The sequence below is a fragment of the Ammospiza nelsoni genome, chromosome Z (genome assembly GCF_027579445.1).
Source record: "Ammospiza nelsoni isolate bAmmNel1 chromosome Z, bAmmNel1.pri, whole genome shotgun sequence".
NCBI lineage: Eukaryota > Metazoa > Chordata > Aves > Passeriformes > Passerellidae > Ammospiza > Ammospiza nelsoni.
The window spans coordinates 33,005,621-33,030,502 of NC_080669.1; the positions used below are offsets into that span (position 1 = coordinate 33,005,621).

Sequence of the window (24,882 nt, forward strand, 5' to 3'; positions counted from 1 at the left end):
ACACTGTAACTGCGCAGTGAGGATTTAAGCGCGTTCCAATTTCCTGTGCTCCTTTGACTCTCACTGTGCTCCCTTAGCCGTCCCATCAGCTCCCATGTGGCTTTCACAGTGGTGCCAGCAGGAGCACAGGATATCCCAGCCTCCACCAATGTGGCTCTCCAGCTCTTGTGCAGCTGTCAGTGGAGCCACTGGCAAGCATGCCTATAAATGTTACTATCTGAGTGCAATCTGGGAGGCTGTCCTAAAAGACTTGGCAATGGTTGCTAGAAAATGCTTTTCTTTGTGGGTGTTAATATAATTTCATTCAAGATTAAACAATACATTGAAATTCCGCATACATTGAATACATTAAAAAGCACTAAAACTAAATTTTGATTTAGCTAATCCAGAATAAGGTGGATTTGTTTCATTTTGGTGCTTCTCACAATTAAAGTTCATATTATGTGGTTTTATGCATAGTGCTGGGGGCCACTCATGTACACTTGAAATTTAACTTCTAGTAGTACTTGAATCACTTCGGTATCTAACAGCCTTGTATACACTAAGGGAATTTAATTCAAAGGATGGACAGTATGCTCCAAAACTTGCAATTCATGTTACAGAAAATAGAAGCCACTTTTCTGGGAATCAAGGATCTGTTGAGGTTTATGTGGAGCTGAGGGGGATGTTTGGATCAGAGCAGGGCTTGGGCTACTGCAGGGATGGGTGCTTTCCAGACCTCAGGACCCAAAGTATTTTTAGTTCCTAGTAATACAAAATATACTGAGGGCTTTGGAGGGCTGAGTCCAGTGTTTTCTTCATTTCAGCTTTGGTATTGCATGCTGCCTGAGTTTTCCAGTGAAGCAATTTAGATTTATCTATCAGGCCGTATGTTGGCCACTATCACTGCTTGAAAAAGAACTAATTCTCTAAGTATCAAACCATCATTGTGTGTGGTGTAATAGGTGAATAATTTGTTTCTATTCTGCTACATTTTCCCGGTGTTTTCACTCCAGAATTCATACCAGTTGTAATCTGGATGAATCAGAGAGATGGTTGGAATGTAGTTACCTAGTCCTTTCCCTGAAGCATTCCCTGCGTGCTAATTTCCTCAAAGCTTTTTTCTTCTGAACCATATTTCTTCTGAAAAAGTGTTCTTAAAACCAATTCAAATAATGGAACTATTCTTATAATTCTGGTTTCACCAACTAGAAAACAGTAAGAGCGAGATGTTGTTTTGTTTGATTAATGTTTGCATGGTAAAGAGAATATTTCCAGAAGCTCTATCGTGAGGTGGGAATTTAATGGAAGAGGCAGCTGTAGGAGTAATCCAGAGTAAGAAACCTCACAGACAAGAGTTGTTGTTCTCATTCTCATTTGGAAAACTGAAAAAATATATCCATACATGGGATTTTTCTTTTTATCTAATTCCAGGAAGTATTCAGTAGAAAGGATAATCTGCTTCAGATGAAAACACTTTGAAATTTATGGCAACATTGATAGTTTTTTATCTTTAGGACAGATTTTTCTTGTGTGTATGTGCACTCACGCATGAACTGCATGTTTTTACTTCTTTATTCCCTGGGAAGAGTGGTCATAATGCTGATCTGCAAATGTCATTGTTTTTATCATGATAGTTGCGGCCTGTCTAATGGTGAAGTTTGGATTCAGGTTCTGCATACTAAACACACTGATATCTTCAAATATCTGTGTGAAATTTTAAAATTTACAGATTTCTTCATCAGCTGGAAGGAACTATTTCCTCTGCACCCTCCTCCATCCTCATCTCTTGTCTGTTTGGAGAGGGCTTTATGGGCTAGATGTGTCTGGACCAGAAAGCTTTGCAGATTTCTCTGTATAATGGGAATATATTTTAAATTAATATTAGAAAAATTAAAACTGCATATCTTCTGCAAATGTGTTCTGTCTTTGAATACACTTAAAGCTGTCTGTGTCACTGCATCAATTTATGAAGCAAAGCTGAAATACAAATGTCTGAGCATAGACTTCAGAGACATCATCTCACTCTGATCTCTGAAGGCACAGAGGTAATTTGAAACATTGTGGTAGAAGGAGTTATGTGACTGGCACATACCATCACAGCATGCACGCATTTAATGGACTTGGTAAAAGAGTTTGATTCTTGTTTTAAAGTGGTTATTTTGGTCTTACTGGATTCTATCTATCTGGGAGGAAAAGAGCTTTGCAGTAGAAGTTAAAATTGATATTTAAGTGTTCTGCAGCTTTCTACGTTTAGTATATTTCAGCAATCTTCAGCAATTCATTTACTTCCTAGCTGATAATGTTTCTTACCATATACAGACACATTTAAAGGCTTTCCTCTGCCAGTGCCAGATTGGGCTGGCCTTATTATTCTGATAAACTGAACTACAGCCTACAATGCTATTTCACTTACCAGTGTAGTCATTTGGTGCTTTCCTTTGAGATTATCACCACTACTGTGCTATTCTTCCCACTGCAACTTAAATATTAGCAATCATAGCAGGTTTATTTCAATGACACATAGCACCATCATCGTGACGAAAAATAGTAGCAAAAAGACTTTATTTAAAAACATCTCCACTACCTACCAAAATACTCTGAGCTTAAAGTAAAAGTTGATCAAGACCATTAGCAATTTAATTTTATAACAATTGGAGTCTCAGCTACATGTAAAACGATTTAAAGGTGCAACACCAAAAACTTATTCACGTGGTAAGTAATTCTGTGTTCAGTGTACCGTGCAGCTAAGTGTGCTGTTTCTTTAGCAGAGTTCTAGCATTATTTTAGGTTAGAAAGAACCCTGGGTAACTCAGTTCTGCTGGGAGATGTCCTCTACAACCTGTGGGATATAACAGCAAGAATATTTAATAGGAGGACATCCTTCTTGAAGTTGTTGCTGTTGTCTGTCCTGAGATCACGGTGAACTATGTCCAAGATTGCAGGGCAGGGCAAAGAGTGGCTGATGGAGGCCGAGCCTGCGTTGTTTAAAGCATTGTGGCTGGTGTCCCTGGTTTGCATGGAAGTGAATATATAAGGTCTCTAGAGGCCAGACCATTATATACGTATTTATGTGCTGTTTTATTAAAACACATTAATACACCTTACAAACTGCAAATGTCCAGAAATTAAACACAGATAGGATATACTCTAGGAAAGTATTGCTATTGTATTCTGCAGCAAGTACATTTTCTTGATGCAGAGATAAGGCAAAAAGGTGGACTGTAATTGTTATTATTACTAGTTTGTTAACACTAGCATCTCACAGCACTTTTTGAGTCAGTAAGAAAATCAGGGAAGACAAATCAAATTACCTCTCTAATAGCACTCAGGAACAAGGAGGATGAGAATAGCATTGAAAATGCTTTTTCTTTGCTGTTTTTGCTACATGGTTTCTATGTCAAAAGAAGTTAATGCTCAATCCTGTGGTATTTCATTCTTAACTTGCACTAAGATTTATGACTTTAGTATGTAATAGATACATACTTCAAAGGAAAGGCATGAAGGGGAGAAACTTCTGGAATGAATTTATATTGGCAGTGAGTGAAGCAAGTAGATCATCACTGTGGCACATCCTGGAAGTTATTCCCTATTGAGCTTCCTTGCCCTTTGGGTGATAAAAGGAGCTTTTACATCCTCTAGTGCATACTTCTCATGAGCCCCAAGTTAAAACAGAGAGTGTTGCATACTTCTCAGTGTTCTGTTGAAGTATTTGTTTCAAAAAATTTTATTAGGAACTTTTGGATTAATTGACGCCTAGAGGTTGAATAATTAATTCATAGCTAATGGCTGTGGAACTCTAATTTCACCAATAATCAACTTTTTATCATTTGTATGGTATGCAGAAACTTTTCTTAGTAGCAGTTTCTTTTTTTGGTCCTGTTCAATATTTTTGCCATGCAACAGATGGATGCTGAAGTGCCTACAACATATAGAAAGAGAATATATCTTTCCCTTAATGCTGAATTAATACTGGAAAATAAGGTCAAGAGCAATAAATGCACTGAGACCTGAATTTCCTCAGAGTACTGAGTTTCAAAAAAGCAAATATGTATTGGCTAAATATTCCCCATTTTTCCACTCTAAAACACTTGCATAAGTGAGTAAACTATAAATTCTTGTATAGGGCTGTTTGTTGCATATAGAAATCTTAAAGGCTTTTAAACAAAGCAAATCAAAAGCATATCTAATGTTAGAACAGTGATTGATAAAAAAAAAAAGTTGCCGTCGCTGATAGGATTTGTTACAGTTATATTTTTATTTAGTAAGAAAAATTTCATTACTGAGTTACACACGAAAAACATATTATCAAGGCTTAAATGTTAATCCTTTGATAAGAGATGAATGAGGATTTTTTCATTTGATATTGTCCTTGACTCTTGTGCTTTGTGATGTTCTTTTAAGGCTTTGCACTGCAGCCATTTGATTAGTCTGTAATCGGATAAGATCAAATTTGTCCATGTCTTTGGCTTTTTTTCCCCCCAAATACCACACAGAGCTTGTTTCACTGGATGTACACAAAATCATCATAGTTGCAGAGGCTGTATGGGAAGGGAGCCTGATAATACTTTCTTGAATGTCTCTTTAATAGTAATAGCAAGTTGAAGTTTTTTCCCCATTTCAATATGTCAACTCCCCAAACCTCATTGTTACAAAGTGCTCGTCACTTTTTGGTCCACTGAAACCAGAATATTGACTATCCTTTGTACCAGCAAACGGAGGTGGATTAAAAAATGTGTTTTGTAATCCTTTGTTTTTGTAAGGCCCAATGTCTAATAAGGAACCAAACTATTTGTTTGACTTTTCACTATGCAACATAACTATTCAAAGAAATTTAGGTCAAACTAGCTAATTACTTCTGTCAAATGCAGTTGACTGGTACATGAAATAAAATTGTTGTCTTTTTAGGGGTCATTTATGGTCTTACCATTGCGATGACATAAAGTTGTGATTTAATAGCATTTACAATGGAGTAAAAGCTTAGTAGGGCTACCAAAAAACTGAGTGGAAAACTAAGCATTTTTGTTTTGATTGCTGCTTTGGTGCTGCTTCCTCCTTAACTATTAGCTGTGTAAATACACATTTGTAATTTTTGGTGTTCCACTTAATATATGCTCTTCTCTACTGGCAAGTGGTGAGAAAGAGACTGGAACAGGAAAGGCAAAGAAGGCCACTTCTTCTCTAAAATATATATCTATTTTACTTTAGAAGTAAAAGATCCACAAAAATGTGGTCTGAAATAAAGTGAAGGTTGTGTAGTGTCAAAACAATACTGAAGAAGCCCAATAAATATGATGAGGTTGACTAGGAGATGATAAACAGTGAAGTAAAAAGAAGCAATTTTAAAACTTTGAAACAGAAATGGTTCTTGACACTTACATTGCCACAGGTCATCATCTTGTTAGGTTTAAAATAGGATTTGATGTCCACAAGCATGCTAGATGTTGACGTATGATATCCAGATCAGATGCTGAATATCATATATTAGTACTTGTTTTCTACCTGAAGGGGCGTAACAGGCTTTCAGGGAAATTATGCTACAACAATATACAGTGAAGTATTAAATGTCAATTCCTATGTACAATTTGCAATGTGAGGCTAGACTCACAAAAAAATTCAGGGGCAGAATAAAGTATGACTATCAGTATGGTCCTTGAAAATTTGTTAATGGCTCTTTTTACTTTTTTTGATTATTATTTGCATGGAAAGTATTTATGAAGTCTGGCTTTCTAAAGGCTCTAGGCACTGCTCATTATCATAAAACTGTATTGTCTTTCAAAATCATGTACTGTAGTTATACAGATACAGAAATGAAATAATACTTGAAACAGCTCACTTCCAAATGGGCGTTGTAAATCTGTGTTAGAGATAAATAAATCTCTATAAATATCTGATAAAACTTACTCTAGACCCCAAGTCTTCATGTCACATTTCAGGCTTTAGTGTATATTTGCTGTTGATTATAGACACCCTAAAAATAGGGTTGTATAAATGGAAATGCTGACAGATTCTGAGCTATCATATTGGTAGCAGGCACTGCTATAATTAGACATACATCTGAGTAGGCAGTGTAATATGATTGCTATGTTTATACCCTGCACTGGAAGGAATGTCTGTTAATCTGCGCAATCCTTTTAAATGAAATGGGGAGCAAGAGTTTGTGGAAAAAAGATGCTGAGGTTTATTTCATAATCAGGCTGACATGAAGACAAGAAATACTTTCAAAATATGAGATAATTCTGCTGTTGTTATCTCAGGATTTTTAAAAAATCCTCAGAATTTACCTGAAAACATCAGGCACTGTACAATTCAGCAGAAGAAATGATATGAAAAGTTTTCTATCTTTTTATTACAAACAAAACATGGTTGAAATAGTTTGAATGTCAGTAAAAACTTTCCTTTCCTCTGTCTTTAGGCTTTTAAATTCTCCAGTCAATAAGTCTTTTTCTCCTATTTCTTTTTGCTGTCAAACTCCATTTTCCTTTGTAATTTCAGAGGTCAGAGTCCAGCTGTTGCTGAATTTAACTTGCTTCTTAAAGCAAATTCTTTGGAAACTTATGGTGTTGATCCTCATCCTTGCAAGGTAACAGTTCTTTTTACTAACTTTTAATAAAACATTTTTTTTACTAACATTTAGTTAAAAGTTAGTAATGGAATTGATTTAGCTCTGGTTTATATCAAGGTGTAAATAGTGACCAGTTTCTAAAAAAGCTGCCCTGGAACTACATATTATGCTTAAGCCTTGGAAGAACACTGACTGACTAACATTTCTACGTCAGTCAAAAAAGGGTCTCTCCAGAGGAAGCAGAAGAACATCACAGGAGAATTTAGTAGATTGTAATGGCATAAGCTCTGATAATAGTCCATAATTTCTTTGCATTTAGTGCAAAGGTTTCTTTTAATTAGTCCAGGTATGAAATATTTTTTGTTTGCCAAGATTATCGGGATTAACCATTATTTTGACGAGAAAATGCAAAACACTGATAGTCCATGGCATATCAGTTTTTCAAACACCATCAAAATATGCAAATCTTAGGAAGAAAGCAAGCCAAATGTACAGGGAGGAAAACCCATTTCCAATTCCCACTTCCCACTTTGATATTTTGTGATCTTCTGTAAGAAGGTGATCTTAATTACCAGTTCTGATTATCATGTACGCGCACATTTTAATTACGTGGTTGTATCTGTCTCATCTGTGATGTTTATTTTTAGAGTGACTTGCTTTTTGTTTTAACTGCTGTTTTTGCTTTGGCTCATGTATTGTCTCTTCTGCTGGGACAGCAGTACTGTTTAGTTAGCTGTTCTGGGGGTGATCATCCTTAAGCAGTCAGCTCTAACACAAAGCTGCATAAGATTTTGTATACGCTTTGTTAGGAATGGTGCTCCTGTGTGAAACACAGGGTCTGGCTCAGAGCTTAGTGAAGTCAGTGATGCAGTAAACTTTACTTTGAAACTATACTGCAGATTTTCAAAAGGTATCCCAAAAACTGAGGCATAACTGGCTCAGAATTACTTCTTTACCTGTGAGGCAGGGTTTATAGTGTGGGAGCCAATCAGAAATTCATCACCCATGCCTGAGGAAAATTTGTCTGTCTTCTGGAAGTGAACCTCAAAGTGAGGTCCTTGGCAGGCTCCTTATGACATGCTCCTTTTGGTGCTGTGGCTGTTGCTCCAGAACCATCCCCGTTTCTGTTCCCCTTTACTTCGTTGTTAAGACATAAGGCACAATAAAGTTGATTATCTTTATCAAGATGAGGGTATGGAACTTGGGATGGACAGAAAATCCAGTAAATAAAAAACTCATCTTAATCATTAATCAAAAATGATATGCCGGAACTTTTATAGTGGAGCTATATTTTAAGAATTTTCTTTTCTATTTGAAAGGCAACTGCTATTTCTTCTGGTTTGTACTGAAGAGTCCGTGAGTACAAAACAGAAGCTTGTATTAGTAAATGCTGTCAGTAGTATTTCCAACATGACACCTTGCAGAGGAACAATGTATTGTGAAATCTCAAAAAATATCAGTGTTGAAGCAGATATGAATCCCTGGTTGGTAGTTAGTCCTCCTTTTAAGACTGGGACATACACAGAAGCACATTTTCATTAAATTTGGTAAGTCTGCCTGAGGAGTCCCTGGTGTCATCAGGTAGAGGAAAACAAAGAATAAGATATTGTTACTCAAATGCCTAGAAATAAATGAGATCTTTATTTCAAGGGCTGTCCTTTCCTTTAGAAGTATATCTTTTAAAGGCAAATTTGTTTTGAAGGGGAAAACAAAAGAAAGGTAATCTAGAATGGAGTAACAATTTATGCTATCAGTAAAAAATCAGTAAGAAGTACCTCAGTATCAGTAATAAATACCTCGTTGGATGAGGGGAAAGTTATGTTGCTATGTTTCTTTTTCTCTTTCAAGGACTCATTCGGGACAACTACATTTTTAGGATTCACAGCTGCAGGATTTGTAGTTTTCCAGGGTAATAAAAGAATTCATTTATTAAAATGGTAAGCATATGATGTAAGAATATTTTAATAAATAAGCATATCTTCTTCTGTGTCTTCTCTTCCTACCATCTTCACCTGCATTTGTTGTCTTTAAGGAGAACCATGTGAATATTACCTTTCCTGCCCCATTATGTTTCTGTTTTAAAGGATTTTAGATAACAGCTACAACTACAACAATAACAAAAACAATAACAATTTAGTCTCATTCAACTCCCAGTGAAAATTATTCCACAGAGTTCATTAGTAAATATAATTTACAAATGCTGAAACTGAGTACATTGATTTTTTTCAGCTATCTGTAAATCACCAGTGAGGTTTACTGGCAAAGAGCCCACCTTAATCTTTATTTGATTTTTGGAAATATTGCATTTGCTCATTTAATAACCCTCAATTTGAAACCATGAAAAAACTTATTTGGTAAACAGAAGAGAAAGAAATGATAATGCAATTGAATTTATTTTTTTTATGTCTCTTTTTTAAAGAAACGAGTACTTATGCAATTGTCTTTGGGTAGTCTGTTTTGCTTTTATTTGAACTCCTGGACTTACTTAATTTGTTACCCTCACTGAGCCACATTTGAGGAAGAGGTAAAACTGAGCTCCTGCAGATGATGTGAAGAGCAGCTGGGCACACCCATAGCGGTGTGGTGGAAAGTGACCAGTCATGCTTAGGCACTGATAATCTCATTCTAGCCCTGCTGCTACATGCATGCCAACAGTTGTAAACGTCCTGTCTCTGAGCTCTCAGCCTGTCTTGTGGGATCAAGACAGGCAGAAGGTGGAAAAAAAATGAAGCTGGGCTCCTTGCTGCATATCTGTAGAAACTTTTCTAAGTGTTGAATGACCTGAAATCTTCAGAAGTGTAAAATCAGCATAGTCCTGTCTGTACAACTGAGTTCCCTATGGAGCTCTGGGGACACACCAATCAGCAGCCATCCATTTATAATCATGGGTTTACGGTACAATTTCCCCAGGGTTAATTGCAGATGGCTGTGGTCGCAGTACTTCAGTGGTTTGTGGTTTTGGCACAAGGAAAACATAACAGTAATGTCAGTCTATGGCACACTGAGGAGAGAGTAGCCCTTGCCAAGCATATGCCCACCATACTGTGGGACATGAATCTCACAGCATTTAGCTGCTCATGTCACTTGAGGGTAATGCATCCTCTGGGTGATACAGGCATACTTATTAAGTGCATTAATTTGTAAACCAGATAAAAAAACAAATCAGCGATGGAGGAGGAGCCAATAAACTCAGTGTTACTGTAGAGGCTGAAAATCGGTCTGGTGAGTTTTATCTGAACACTATGCTCTGCTTCTTCCATTTCAGAGGCCTAGAAGTGAGTGCTAGTAGCTGTAAATAATTTTAGCTGAAATTTGCACTGCACAATAAAAAACCCAGATTTGTATTTGAGATTTTATTTTCAATGTAAAAGCTTTCTCAATGATTTTTTGCTTTCTCATGTAAAAGGAAAACTCTTGTTGTAAAGTTTCAGGTATAGCATTGTCCTTGCCTCCAAGATTATTCCTGCTTCAACTCTGACATCCAAAACCCTTAGGGAAATTTGTCAAAAACAGCAGTGGCTCCATTTTAACTCTGGTAATGACAAAATTTCCATTACAATTTAAGCAGAGGCATGGCATTGCCTTTTTGTGGTTCACTGTTATTCCATATGAAGATTGAGCACTTAACCTTGATTAAATTAAATTTTGATATAAATTTTGCAACTCAAAAAGCCTGTCTGTAACAAATACTGCTAAACATGGTCTTTTTCTTCTTGTTGTACTCTGTTACTAAGACGTGATGTGAAGCCTCATAAATGAGTATAGAGAAAAGAATATTATCTTTCCCTCAACTCAGTTACAATAGACATTTTAAGATTTTAAGATGTAAGAGGAATTACAAACTGTGCAGTAAATATAATATAACTACAAGCTTCTGTCTACCTTTGATTTTCTCTTCACTTTCCAGCAAAGTTAACTCTTTGAAGATACATAAGGATGTAAAAGAAATACTCTGGACTTATCTTCTCAAAAAATTTAAGCTATTAAATAATTTTATCCTAAATCTTGTAAGGCCTGTAGAGGGCTTTTGTCATTTGATTGCCTGCTTGACTTTGTTAATCAGGAAAACTTACATGCTAGTTACTTTTCTTACTCATAGATTTATCTTTGTTTCCTATACTTAAATTTTTTTCTCTTTCTAGGTGTGATGTCTATAAGCTGAAATTTGAAGGGAAGACATTTTATGTGTCTGGAGCTCAGAAAGAGGTTGTGTTTAATATTTTTACAGAACTTCTGTACTTGATTAAGATTGTATGAGACATAGCATATGTTTTTAAATAAACAAACTACTAAATCAATAATTGTACTTAATATTATAACTAAAATATAGAATATGAATGAATGTGAGTAAGTTTTGGAAAAATGTCTAATTTGCAAAGGATTGAGACATTTCTCACTTAATATTCACGCTGGGCTATGTGGATTGTTCATGGGTTTGGATGCCTTTGGACTCAAGTTTTAATGTATTTTTAAGTGCTGAAGTTGTACTCACTCACTCTAAAGTATAGAAGATGTCTGTATATGATTGCAAACTCAAGTAAGCATTGATACCTGGATCAATTTGAGGCATTTTTCTGCTAATTACAGTCCCACCCTCAAATTTTGGTGAGCTGAAAAGGTTAGAGTGTGTCTCATAATTAGGTCCTATCACTGGGCTGTTGTCATTGAAATCCTAGAGACTTGCCTACATCAGTTCTTTCCCTAGATCAGAGTGATATATCCTAAGGTTATGGTTTTGAATGGAGGTGAGGAAAAAAAATGAAGGAAGGAAATAATGCCGGAGGTACCACGACTGCTCATGTGGTTGCAAGGAGGTTTTGATGGTAGGACATCAAGTGGTAGAGAGGAGGGAGAGATGGGTGGTAAGTTGTGCAGCAAAGAATATTGAACTCTGAGATTTCCCTCATTCGATTTTGACCAGTTATACAGTTGTTTTAAAGGCCACTTGGACATATGCTCTTCCTTCCCCCCTTGAAGCATCTCCTTTTCTCTGAAAAAATTGTCTGGGCTGTTTAAATATCAGCTGTGTATGGATTGTGCATCTGTGGGTGAACCACAGATTTACACTATACAGGAAAACTTGGTCTTCAGTGTATCTGGTTAAAGGTCATGCCATCAGGTAGAGCTATTGCAGGCACTGAGAATTCAACATTTTCATTTCTTTCATTTGCTTTCTTTTCCTTGCATTTAGAAGAAGGCTGTGCTGGCATTCCATACCTCTACACCAGCAGCCTGCAAGCACCTTTGGAAGTGTGGGGTGGAGAACCAGGCTTTTTACAAGTATGTACACCTGAAGTCATTATCTATAATGAAAGTAAAAAAAAAAAAAAAGTGTGTGAGTGGAGGTTTGTTCATTGTGAAATGTTCCATTTAACTAACAGAAGGCAACATGTAAACAGAAATATGCAAGTTAATGGGAAATATTATTTCACTTCAAGCCAGTATTAGAAATAGTTTAAAATATAAATGAGACAGGAGGGTTTTGGCTCCAGCACAATGCTTTTGCTGCTCTGTAGTGAGATATTCGATGGACAGAGTACTGCACTTGTGTCTGGGAACATAGCTGTTAATCTTAGCCCAGCTGTAGAATATCTTGAGAATGAAGGGAAAAAATCTGTCATTCTTGATTCTCTGGGCTCTTGTGCCAGGAGGTAATTGTTCTTCTGCTTGAAATGCAAGGCTTAGTAAGAGTTGATTGAAAAATAAACAGTTCTCTTTAATGATTTAAGGAAGAAAAGAAAATATTCTTAGATGCATTTTGAAAGATACCTGTGATCTTGTTATACATAAAAAGCTTGTAAAGTGACAAAAAATAAAAGTAGTATCTACCTCCTTACTCCCTGAAAAAGATCCTATTAATAATTCCTCATTGAAAATTCCTCTGCATTTTTTCTGCCCTTCCCTGACTTTGTTAGGTCTGTTTATTGATGCTTCCCTCTAGGCACGTAGCTTTTATTCTTGCTACTTAGTGTTTCTTTACAGGCTCTCACATATTTAATAAATATTACTGTTTCTGTGTTGGCACACAGCCAAACCAGGGGGCTGCTGTAAGGGCAAATAAAACAGAAGTAGGAAAAATATATCTTCTAACCAGAATGTTAATGATCTGCTTTAATTTGGAGAAGTGACTCCCTTTAGTTTCAACAGTGATACAATCATATATAATCTATCCAACTGATATATTCAATTGGATAGAAAAAAAGAAACAGGAAGTAGGAACTGGCAAAATGCATTTGTTAATTCTCTATGTTAACATTTACTGTGCTTGAGATTATATCAAGCCTAAATATAGTCTATAAATAAAGACTAATTTGAAGTTTATCTGGAAGCCTTTTCTGTTTTAGTAGATTTAAGCAGGAAAATACTGCATGGTGTTTGAGTAGTTTCATTTCATGTCACAAGAAATAAATTGGGAATAGGAGATGATTTCCCCATAAAGAAAAATTACTTAGAGTAGAAATTAGCTCAATGTAAAAATGTGTCGGGGAGGCTCACAGGAATATCACCTCTCTGTTCTTGTTGTGAAATGGCAGTAATATTAACTATTTGGGTTTTGGTCACAAATACATGGTTTAGGGAGTTTGATCTTGTCTAAATGCCAGATGCCTACCCAGCTGCTCTTTCACTCCCTCTAATCAGCGGGTCAAGAGGAAAAGGTATGATAAAATAGCTTATAGCTTAGGATAAAGATAGAAAGATTGCTTATCAATTACTGTCACAGCAAAACAGGCCTGAATTGGAGAAATTGAATTTAATTTCCTTTTAACCTTTTCACTCTATTTCAATTTGTCAGCAGAGACAGAACTAAAACCACCTTTCCCTGTTTCATTCCAGGATCACCTTTACTCCTTCATTTCTGACTCTTTTATGTCCTCCTTGTCCTGAGCAGCTCAGGGAGACAGGGAATGGAGGTTGTAGCTCCTCTCTGCTGCTCCTTCCTTCTTATACTCTCCCTGTACTCCAGTCTCCTTCATGAACTCCTCAAGCATGGGCCCTTTCCAAGGGCTTGCAGTCCTTCCGGACAAACCTGCTGTATCTCGTGTTCCTCTCCACAGGCCGCAATGCCTGCCTGGAGCCAGCTCATGTGTGAGCTCTCCATTCCTTCAGAGCATGCTGGCCTGCTGCAGGCTCTTCCATGGGCTGTGGGGAGGATATCTGCTCTGTATTTGGCTGCAGCGCGACAGACTCCTTCCCCACAGTTTTCTCCATTCGTGGAAAGTGCTCCAATACCTGGAGCACCTCCTCCCTCTCACTATTCTCTGACCTTGGTGTGTTCAATGCTGTTTCTCTCATCTATTTTTCTACTTTCCAAATTATTTTATGGAATGGAATTATTCCTTAACAATGATTGCTTAAAGTTACACCCACCTGTTTCAATTCTGGTGGGTCTTTCAAGAGGACTTCTTTAATAAAATGAAGATTGGAAATGTTATTCAACAGATAGGAATGTGAACAATAGATTGGAATATTGTAATGTTTAATATGCAGAAAAATAACAGTAACGCTTCAAACATGAAACTGAAGCCAAAACCATCTATAAGTAAAGCCTTAAAATTGTAGTTTTGAAAGAGGAAATGTTTTCACACATTTCAGAGAAATAGAGTTGTGCAGTGGGGGCTCTGTTATTTGGCAACATTTGATAATTCTCTTTTGTTTAAGTTCTATATAATACCAACAAGATATTTGAATAAGATTAAGACAGACATAGTCAGACAGTGAAAATAATCCACATCATTGACACTTTGCCTTAATTAAATTTGGTCCTCTCCTCTTCCTAGAAGAGTTTGAGATTTGGAATTTAAGGGAAGGTCATGTTTTCAAAACATGACATGTTTTGAAAAACAGAGCTTTAGTCCTGTCTTGATCCAGGTTCAGGAGTCACTGTTGCAATTATTCAAGTAGATACTAATAATGGACAGTTGTTTACTAGGGTCTGGGAATTAGAGGTGACTGTTCAAAATCAATTTGCCATTTTTCAAGAGGACATCAAGGAAATGGCACATGAGGTGCTCTTCCATGGTCTTTGTAATAAAGATAAAAGGTTGCTATGTACCTGTTGAATACAGAGAAGCAGTAGGGTGTGATGTAGGCTACTAAGAATAGAGAATAAGAATTGACTGAATAGAGATACTGGAGAAGAACCTACTTCAGCAGACAAGTTGTTGTCTTTATTATTTCTTTGTTTTCCTAGTGGAAAAGCAGAAATAGCCATATTTTCCCAAAACAAGCTGGTGTTAAGACACACGTCTCAGAGTCTTTGATATACCATGGTCTTTCCTTCATCCTGGGAATGAAAATTCATAGAGATGCAGCAAGTGTCTGCATTTAATTTTCTTGTTCTCATGACAATCACTTGTTGCATGTTCAGTCATTCTATGCTGTCTGAATGATTTTATGTGTGCTTCATTTTTTGTATAAAGGCCTTAAAAATTGAAAAGCTCATTTTTTGAAAATTACTTTATGGTATAAAAATAACAAAGCTTGTATTTTGCCTTGTTCATTTTTGCTTATCATGTCCTCGAAAAGGTGACAGCCTCTGTTATTTTTTTTCAAGGTATGCAAAATCCAGTCAGATCAAGACAATGTCCAGCAGCAAGATATTTTTTAAAGGCAGTAGATTTCGATATAGGTGGGTGTTTGCTGTTTCTTATTCACAGTAAATCATTTCAGGAAGTAAGAAAATGTAAGTAATTAGTCATGGAAAATTCAGGGTTGTTACTGCTGGAGGGTCTGTTCATGCCTAGCTGATGTCAAGATTTGAAAATCTTCCTGTTGCCTTTTCTAGTGTCACTCAAAAATTAAGCAGCAGTTTTCACGCAGACACTTCTGTCAAGAGTAGTGCCGCCAGCAGATAGCTCCACTTTTGGTGCATCTTCTGCAAAAATTAGGATGTGTGGCCAGTGCAGAGATTTTATGCCCCCTGCAGCTGGGCAGCTCTGAACCAGGTGTGAGATAGATAGTCCGGTTCAACCCATGGTGTTCTACTACAGAAAGTTGCTTTGTGGTAGCTTTTTGGGCAAGTAGTCAGCACAATTTTATTCTAGAACATTATTTATGCATTTTATTGCAACTTTTTCCCCCTTTATTTTAAATTTCTAAAATGTAACTTAATTTTCTACATTTATGTAGTTCTTGGCATGTATCTTAATATTTACTTGAATATTCCTTTCATCTTTCAATGCAGTGGAAAAGTAGCCAAAGAAGTTGTGGAGGCAAGCTCTAAAATCCAGAGGGAACCTCCTGAAGTTCACAGGTATGTCTTGACATTCAGTATTAAAGTTTAGGACTGGGGAGGATTATTGCTTTCTACAGAAGTATTCTCCCTCATTTTGAGCTTCCACAACTATGCGTGCAAGCCTTAGGAAATATGTGTCTGACAATGTCTCAAAATTCAGACAAATGTCTCCTATAAAGGAGAAACTAATCTGTGCTGCTTTGAAGATGAGTTTAAATAATCAGTCAGATTGATAACCTATGTTATTTTTTGTGTGCTAGCATGAGCTGTTATTACATGATCCTGACAGAAAAGTACACTCTAGTTTCTTTCCTAGATTTTGTTTGATTTTGGAATTTCTTGGTTTCTATATGTTTTTAGGTATGTTTCAAAGTATACTTCATACCTTTTCCATAATGCAGTCAGATTAAAAAGCATGAAGTTCACTCAGTAAAGAGGAAAAAATATTCAAGAATCTTTTTTTCAGAGGAAAATTTAGCTTGTGAGAAATAAGCTGCTAAACCTTGCAAGAAAACTAATGCTTTCGGGTCCTTATCACTCATTGTAGTGACAGTAAAAATTCCTAAGAACCTGGAGAAAGCTCTTCAGAAAAGAAGGAGGCCATCAGGGAAAACTCTTTGCAACTGTTTTTAAAAACAGGTTACTTAACAGTCTGAATATTCTACAGCCATATTCCCTTTTTGCTGAGATTTCATGTTTGGGGGGAATACACATTCTTTACTTTTAATTGAATCTTGCTATTCTGTCTATATTTTGGATAAAAGTAGATTATCTTTACTAAAAGATGGGAATATATTTGCAATAAATATTTATATTATGTTGTCCAGTCACACTATGTAATTAATAGTTAGGCTATGCAGGCATGCTTTCAGACATGTTTTTCCAGATTACATTTTAAAATGAGGTAATTGAAGGTCTAGAATGTGCTAAATGATAACACAGAAGGTAGAATATAAGTGCATCACTGAGGCAGTATAAAGTACTTGGGCACACAAATGCATATTAAATGAGAATAGTTGCTCAGTTTAGGAAATAGCTTATTGCCTACTATCCAAGAGGTTTCTTTGTTCCAGGATAAGAAAATATTTTCACACATTTATTTTTTATCTTGTATTTTGCTTTTCTTTGATTTCTATATTTAAAAGTATTTTAAACACATAATTTAAAAGTTAGTGTACACAAAGAAGCAGATCAGAGAACAAATACATTTATAAAGCAACATCATATGGATTTAACATCCATAAATAGCAATGTATCTCTTTTATCATTAACCTTCTGAAAAAGCTTGCAATTATAATATTATGGAAGCTCCAAGTTCAGTTTCTTAGAAAGACTAAGGAATATAATGATTTCAGGTGCTTTTATAGCTCAGGATGTGAAATGGGAGACAGAGATAGCTGATCCTTCTAAAAGCACAAGCAGGCAAAAAATATAGAAATTTTTCAGCTCAAAAAAGAGATATGTTTTAAAAAAAGTTTCTTTGTGAAAGAGGATTTGGGGATACGAAATGATGGCTTTTCATCATTCATCAGAAGCAAAACATTCAGAAAAAAATATTGGAACCTAAACATATATCTATTATATCAATGCATCTATATATCAGTATATCTGTATATCTCTATATCTATATAAAGTTTTTCCTCCCTGTGCTCTTACCCTCAAAGTCAATTCAGTTGTACCATGGTTGCATTAAGAAAGAAACATGAGGTTGAGAGGAGGGTATTGCTCACAACCTCTGTGTTTGGATATTACACTCAAAGCTCTGTGTACTGAAAATCTGTGTCATCATGCAGGATTAATGCAGGGGCAAGCTCTTCTGCTGAGCACAAAATGAATGATTTCATTTTTTTTCCAGGGCATGCCTGAAGGAGGGATCTTTGTAAATAAATATGGATCAGAAGCCTGTGGGTGGTCCCAGGCACAACTTATATTTTGGGAGTTGTTTGAGAGCTTTTTACAACAAGAACAAAGGTTCTGCATAAAAAGCCTATGGATTTACCTTTGGGTTGGAGTGACTATAATTACAATATCCTGAGTGAAAACTCTCTGTGGATAGTGAAAATTTAAACTAAATAGTTATCAGAGAATACAAATAAGGATATAAATATCATTGGGCATGTGTTATGGAATATGAAATCATGTCAATTGTGTTGTTGTTATCTTATTGTATTTCATATTTCTGGTGTCCTATCTTAAAGTCCATACCTTCTTGCTGGTCCTATTATGCAGCTCCTCTCTGCAGCACAGTTCCTCATGGTTTCCATAGGGGCTCCTTCTGGGCTCTCGACCCAACCCCCTTTTATCCCAGAGGCCTTCATGAGCTACAGCTGCTACCCAACCAAGGATCCCACAGCTGTAGCTCATCCAGAGCAACAGGACCCACCTATCTAATACATAGGACTCTCACTACATATATATATATATTCACAAGGACTCCTTTATAACAATACATATATTCAGGCCCCTACATTTCCCCCCTTTTCTTTTAACAATTATACAATTACAATATACGTATCTGTCCCAGCTCCCAGGCTGCCACAGCTCTCGGCTGTCCGGGGGATTCCATACCTAATACATATATTCAGGCCCCTACATTTCCCCCCTTTTCTTTTAACAATTTCTCCATTACACAGTTACCATATCTGTCCCAGCTCTCAGGCTGCCACAGCTCTCAGCTGTCCTATCTTCCACTGTCCCAGCTCTCCGGCTGCCACAGCTCTCGGCTGTCCGGGGGATTCCATACCTTCTCCTTGGCTGCATGTTCTTTATCACGTCGCGGTCACCAATTGTTGTTGTTATCTTATTGTATTTCATATTTCTGGTGTCCTATCTTAAAGTCCATACCTTCTTGCTGGTCCTATTATGCAGCTCCTCTCCGCAGCACAATTCCTCATGGCTTCCATAGGGGCTCCTCCTGGGCTCTCGACCCAACCCCCTTTTATCCCAGAGCCCTTCATGAGCTACAGCTGCTACCCAACCAAGGATCCCACAGCTGTAGCTCATCCAGAGCAACAGGACCCACCTATCTAATACATAGGACTCTCACTACATATATATATATTCACAAGGACTCCTTTATAACAATACATATATTCAGGCCCCTACATTTCCCCCCTTTTCTTTTAACAATTTCCCCATTACACAGTTACAATATCCATATCTGTCCCAGCTCTCAGGCTGCCACAGCTCTCAGCTGTCCTATCTTCCACTGTCCCAGCTCTCCGGCTGCCACAGCTCTCGGCTGTCCTATCTTCCACTGTCCCAGCTCTCCGGCTGCCACAGCTCTCGGCTGTCCTATCTTCCACTGTCCCAGCTCTCCGGCTGCCACAGCTCTCGGCTGTCCTATCTTCCACAGCTCTTCAGGCTGCTACACCTATCTTCCACAGCTCTTCAGGCTGCTACAGCTCTCAGGCTGTCCTATTTTCCACAGCTCTTCAGGCTGCATACCTCCATCACGTCGGGGTCACCAATTATTGTTGTTATCTTATTGTATTTCATATTTCTGGAGTCCCATCTTAAAGTCTATCCCTTCTTGCTGGTCCTATTATGCAGCTCCTCTCTGCAGCACAGTTCCTCATGGTTTCCATAGGGGCTCCTTCTGGGCTCTCGACCCAACCCCCTTTTATCCCAGAGGCCTTCATGAGCTACATCTGCTACCCAACCAAGGATCCCACAGCTGTAGCTCATCCAGAGCAACAGGACCCACCTATCTAATACATAGGACTCTCACTACATATATATATATATTCACAAGGACTCCTTTATAACAATACATATATTCAGGCCCCTACACAATTGAGCAAGAAAGCTTGTTTATTCCCACAGAATATTTATTGACAGGTAGTGTGGGTTAAGAGTTGTACACCTGTGTCCCAAGTTTACCTAAACCTTCAGCAACACACAGTTCCATCTTCTGACTTACAATAGGTTCTTTGTTCAGTTTGTTTATGTGGAGTTTTAAGTTGAGCCTTTTGTGCAGACTTGAAATACATTTTGTGAAACTTCAGCATTGTATCAATATACCATGAGAAATTAAGTAAGATACTCTTCCATTTCCTCTTTGCTTTTGTCAAAGTAAATATTTTACAATATAATGGTTAAGATTTACTGCAGGACTCTTGCTTCAGGCCTGTATCATGTAAATTCTAGATAACATATTCAAAAGAGCCATTTTATATTCTCAGAAATACATTTTTAGGCTAATAAGCATAATGACTGAAGAAAATCAGCAGCATTCCTAAAACTTTCCGGAGCATAAGTAACACCTGCTACCAGGAAAGCCTCTTAGAGTGAAGCAAGACAAGAAAGAAAGCCAGTGTGAGTGCCGGGAGGCATGGTGTAGAGGCAGCATCTGGGGTGTGTGGGCACGAGTGAGAGCACTCTGTATCTGTAAACCACAGGGATACAGTTGTTCCTGCTTTAGTCTTTGATCCTCAGAGCTCAAACTGTAACAAATCCTTTATCCACTTCTGGAGGCAATGGAACAACTTTTCCCATCCTTGAATCCAAATATTAGTGTTTGCTGTGCACTGTGGAGAGGAGCAACCCACTGAAATCCTGCCTGAGACGAAAGGAAGTCAGGCAGTGTAAAGGAGCTAGATCTGGACAAAACTTCTCTCACACTTCAGATGTTGAAATGTTTACACCTGTGGAGGGTGCAACACAACACAGCTGAAAACAGCATTCAATGTGTAGAGCTTATTACAACAGCTCAAGGCCTAGTAATTTATGCAAAATGATTCTGAGATGAGACCTATTGGACTGCAGCTATTTCCAGTAAGCAAACTGCCCCTGTTTTCTCCATTCTTTTAGAACGAGCATCACCCAGAGTCGCAGCTCTCCATCCTTGAACAAGCAACTCATAATCAACATGGAACCTCTGCAGCCTCTCCTTCCTTCTCCCTGTGAGGAGGAAGAGGTTCCTTCAGATGAAGGTGAGTCACTTACCCAATTCCCGCTGATATTTATTACAAAGCATATGGGACAAGATGTGATCCTGACTCAGGGATATGGAAAAATATAATAATTTTCATTATTCCTAATCATTAAACCTCCGTATGTCATACCCAGTAATGATAACTATCTCAAGAGGCAGTGCATTAGGACTAGGGAATAGGATGAAGGAATATAATGACATGAGAGATATATGGTGAGGAAAGTTACTACTATTTGATTTCTGTTTCAAAAAATCTTTTAAACTGTCAGGCAAAAGGATCTTAGAAAATAAATAGTCTCAAGATGGCACCTTTTTCTGAATAGTGTCAGCAGTCATTCAGGAGTGAAAACTGGCTGTTTACTGCTGGATATTTTGCTTTTCTTGATTCTCTTTACTTTCATATTTCCTTCTTTCTGCTTTAGTCTGCCAATTTAATTTCCTTAGCAAAAAAAAAAAAAAAAAAGACATTATTTGCAGATCAGCTGGGAAAGATCTTTAATTTATCTTCTTTGACAAAATGGGACATGATTGGAAGATAAGTCTGAATTTATTCGGTATAACAATGTTTTGCATGCATTTCTTTATTTCTTGATATTTTTAATATCACATTGAACAACTTTCTTTTTGAGACACAGTCACTACAAACAATGACATGAACACCATTGCCAGCTTAAATAGGGATAATTGCCTTTGTCCTAATAAAAAGGAAGCCAACCAAACAAAATCTGACACTAATTCTTGCTTGAGATGTAGTGAGGTAATTGTTTCAGAGGTTGGGAAATACAATATTTGCTGTTGCTTTGTTCTAGTCAATGAAAACCAGAAAAATCTGAGTGAGTATCTTCCTTTTCATGGTAGTATGTCTTAATTTTATTTTATAGGAGTTGTATGAACATGTTTTGTTCATTCTTCAGAGTTTGGACACTGAATGTAGCAAGTACAGGGTGAATTACCTTGTCTGTGTTCGTACTTTATTACAATTAGTAGTAGCAGCTGTTAGTTTTAACTGAGAATTTGCCTTCTAGCAGCCAAGTACCATGGCTGTGCTTCCTCTGGGCAGTTGTCACGACTGCAGAGCAACAACAGCTTGCTCTGTATCCTGTAACCACACTTACAACTCGAGGCAATGAAATCCATTTTTGGAAACTGGTGACTTCTTGCTAAGTGCTCACCCGACAGTGCTTGTTTTAAATGTTTGTGTTACGTAAGTTTGAAAATTACATTTCCTTTCAGTCAGACAGATTGTTGTTACTATGATGAGCTAATAGACATATTTGCTGGTGGTATTTAACTGCATACTTTATATGTTAAATATCACCAGATGCTAAGTTAACAGTATTTAGACTTTTACAGGCTTTTCCTGCATAAAACTTGGCAATATTATCAAATTGCAGCTTGAACTGATCTCAAAGCTCTTCGACAGTGATGCTGGCTCTCTTCCCAATATCCACTTCTGTGGGTTCCCACCTTCTCCCTTGCATCAGCACTAATCACAACAGTGTGAACTAAGAGAAGGAGTTAAAAAATAAACCAACAACCAAAAAAAAAAAAAAACAACCAAAACCAAGAAAACAAAAAAACCCATAAAAGAATCCCAAAAATAAACAAAAAAATGAACCAAAAAACCCCAAACCCAACCAAATAAAAAGTAAATAAAATAAATTCAAAACAACAAAACCAAACTAAACCCAGTAACAACCGCAAACCAAATTAAAACAAAAAACCCAAAACCAAACAAAAACCCCTTAACTGTGCAGTCTCCTATTATTGCCTGACTCAACTATTGACTGGATCATCAAGAGAGTCAGCCAAGGTCCTGTGTTGGGGTAAGGGCATGAGCAGGAGGTGGGGAGCGGGGAGGCATACAGCCCTGAGACTGACACAACTACCTTGGGAGACTGCTTTTAGTGTGCTACAGACATGAAATAGCCTTGGTATCTCTGTATATGTCTCAGCACAGTGAAGCATACTTTCATTTTGTTGTTCAAAAGGCAAAAAAGTCAGTGTTATCAGATGAATAATTCATGCATGAAATCTCAGCACAAAAATATCAGGTGACCAAAATGAAACTTTCACTACTTTGTTGAAACTACATTAATATCCTGTGACTGGAGAGGTATGGTATTGCCTTATTAAAAAAATAGTCTACTCAAAAAGGTGAAGCTGTGATAGCATCTGGTGCTAGAAAATCTGGAGACAATGGACTTGCATCTGCAAAGGCAGTAGTCTGTCCAAAATCAGACAGTAAAAGAAGGCAGCCACAGAATCTGTATAGCAGGACTGCAAGAAACATAATGTGTTCAGCTACACATGGAGCAAGAACTGAGCTATGCTCAGTGCTGGTGAGGCTGCACCTCAAATTCTCAGTTCAGTTCTGGGTCTGTCATTGCAAGAATGCCATTGAGAGGCTGGGGAATGTCCAGAGAAGGGCACTGGTGTGAGTGAAGGATCTGGAGCCCAAGTCCTGTGAAGAGCACTTGGGGGACCTGGGGTTGTTTAGTCTTGAGGAGGCTTGGGGTGACCTTACCAGTCTCTACAACTCCCTGAAAGGAGTGTGCAGCCAGGTGGGGATTAGTCTTGTCTCCCAGGTAATAAATAATAGACAAGAGAAAGTGGCCTCACATTACGCCTGAGAAGGTATAGTTTGGATATAAGAAAAATTTCCTTACCAAAAGGATGGTCAGATATTGGGACAGACTGTCCAGGGACATGGTTGAACCAACAACCTCCATGGAAGCATTCAAAAGGTGTGTGGGTATGGTGCCTGGGGACATGGCTTAGTGGTGAACACAGCAGTGCTGGTTAACAGACTTGATGGTCTTTCCAACCTAAATGATTCTATGAGCAGGAGTGAGCACACATCTGCTACCATCAGTCTAACTGTCCGTCTCTGTGTGGGTGCTTGGCTGTGTAAAATTTGGTTGTAGAGGAGAGTTGTGTGGCGCTTTTGTAGCTATAACTATTTAAAATTTTTTTAGATAGTCTCTTGCTGAGAGTTAATATAGAGAGTTAATATAGAGAATTAATATAGACTCAGAGTTTCTGAGTCAGTTGTAAGATTTTAAGATTTCTCCCTTACTTATGTGTAGATAAAATTATGGGGAACAATTTGAAACTAACACAGTCATTTCTCTTTTGCATAAGCATGGTCACATGAAACATAAACAATAGATTTTACTTCTCAACATCAGTATGTAGGAATACACTGGCCTTTTTTCTCCTTGCACTAAGATTTGACGCCTTGGATATTTTTATAATTCTGTGTGGTTCAGCTGTTATGCTAGCAACTGCTAGCTCAGATGGATGTTGTGGAAGTTTGCAATGTTATGAGGCATTTGGAAATGTGTCAAATGTTGGAAATCTTTCACAACCTTGTCTGGCTGACACTTGAATCCTTGTATAGGCCTTCCTTTATGTATTGAAGACATTGGTGGTTAGATTTTTGTAAAAATTCATGCTTTCCAGTTTTTGTAGCTGCATATACAATGAAGAGTTAACCTCTTTTAGTTAGGATTTAATGATCCTGTTTTGGCTCTTATGACAGTTATGAGAATAAAAATGAGAAAAGAAGACAGAATCTTATTTTTGAAGGGATGAAAAAATGGAGATAGGAAGCAAACGGGTACTTGATCTTTCCTCACACCCACAAAAAAGTGTTTGCAGAGAAGGAAAGGAAGAGAGAAATCTTTGCTCTGGCAGAGGAAGAAAACAGGACCTTTGCTGGATATTTGTACTATACTGTGTAAGAAAAAAGGCTGTGTAAGAAAAAAGAGCCATCATAAAAATGCTTTCCAAAAAGCTTAATTGAAGCAGATGTCTTTTACGAGAGAAACAGCTGGGTGTAAAATAGACATTTGCAGGACTCCCTCCCCGGCCGCTCTCTTTCCCACATATTTGCATACACATCACTGATTTTTCGGTACAAAGAGAACAGATACTGAGGATTCGGGTAGTACAATGTCATAAACATTACAGGTGAGTTCTCTGGGGAGTGAGAGACTACATCCCCACCAGTACACTCCTTGCAGTTTGTCTCTTCTCTGTGGCTTTGGTGTACCAGGAAAGAGTTTCTTTCCCACTAGGATAGTGTGATGTTATGCATATGGTTGCCTTCCAGCTCCCAGCTGGAGCAAGTTATCAGCAGCCAGCATAGGTGCATCATGCATT

General features: G+C 37.5%; 1 protein-coding gene across 2 annotated transcripts in view; it reads left to right on the forward strand.

Moving 5' to 3' along the window:
- Positions 1-24,882, forward strand: part of FRMD3 (FERM domain containing 3) — a 131,871-nt gene that overhangs the window by 99,536 nt on the left and 7,453 nt on the right. For both annotated transcript variants that reach the window (XM_059492448.1, XM_059492449.1), the window contains exons 7-13: positions 6,475-6,562; positions 8,393-8,481; positions 10,687-10,750; positions 11,736-11,824; positions 15,099-15,173; positions 15,729-15,797; positions 20,592-20,713. In XM_059492448.1, the coding sequence (XP_059348431.1) occupies positions 6,475-6,562; positions 8,393-8,481; positions 10,687-10,750; positions 11,736-11,824; positions 15,099-15,173; positions 15,729-15,797; positions 20,592-20,713 (596 nt within the window). The remainder of the gene's footprint in view (positions 1-6,474; positions 6,563-8,392; positions 8,482-10,686; positions 10,751-11,735; positions 11,825-15,098; positions 15,174-15,728; positions 15,798-20,591; positions 20,714-24,882) is intronic.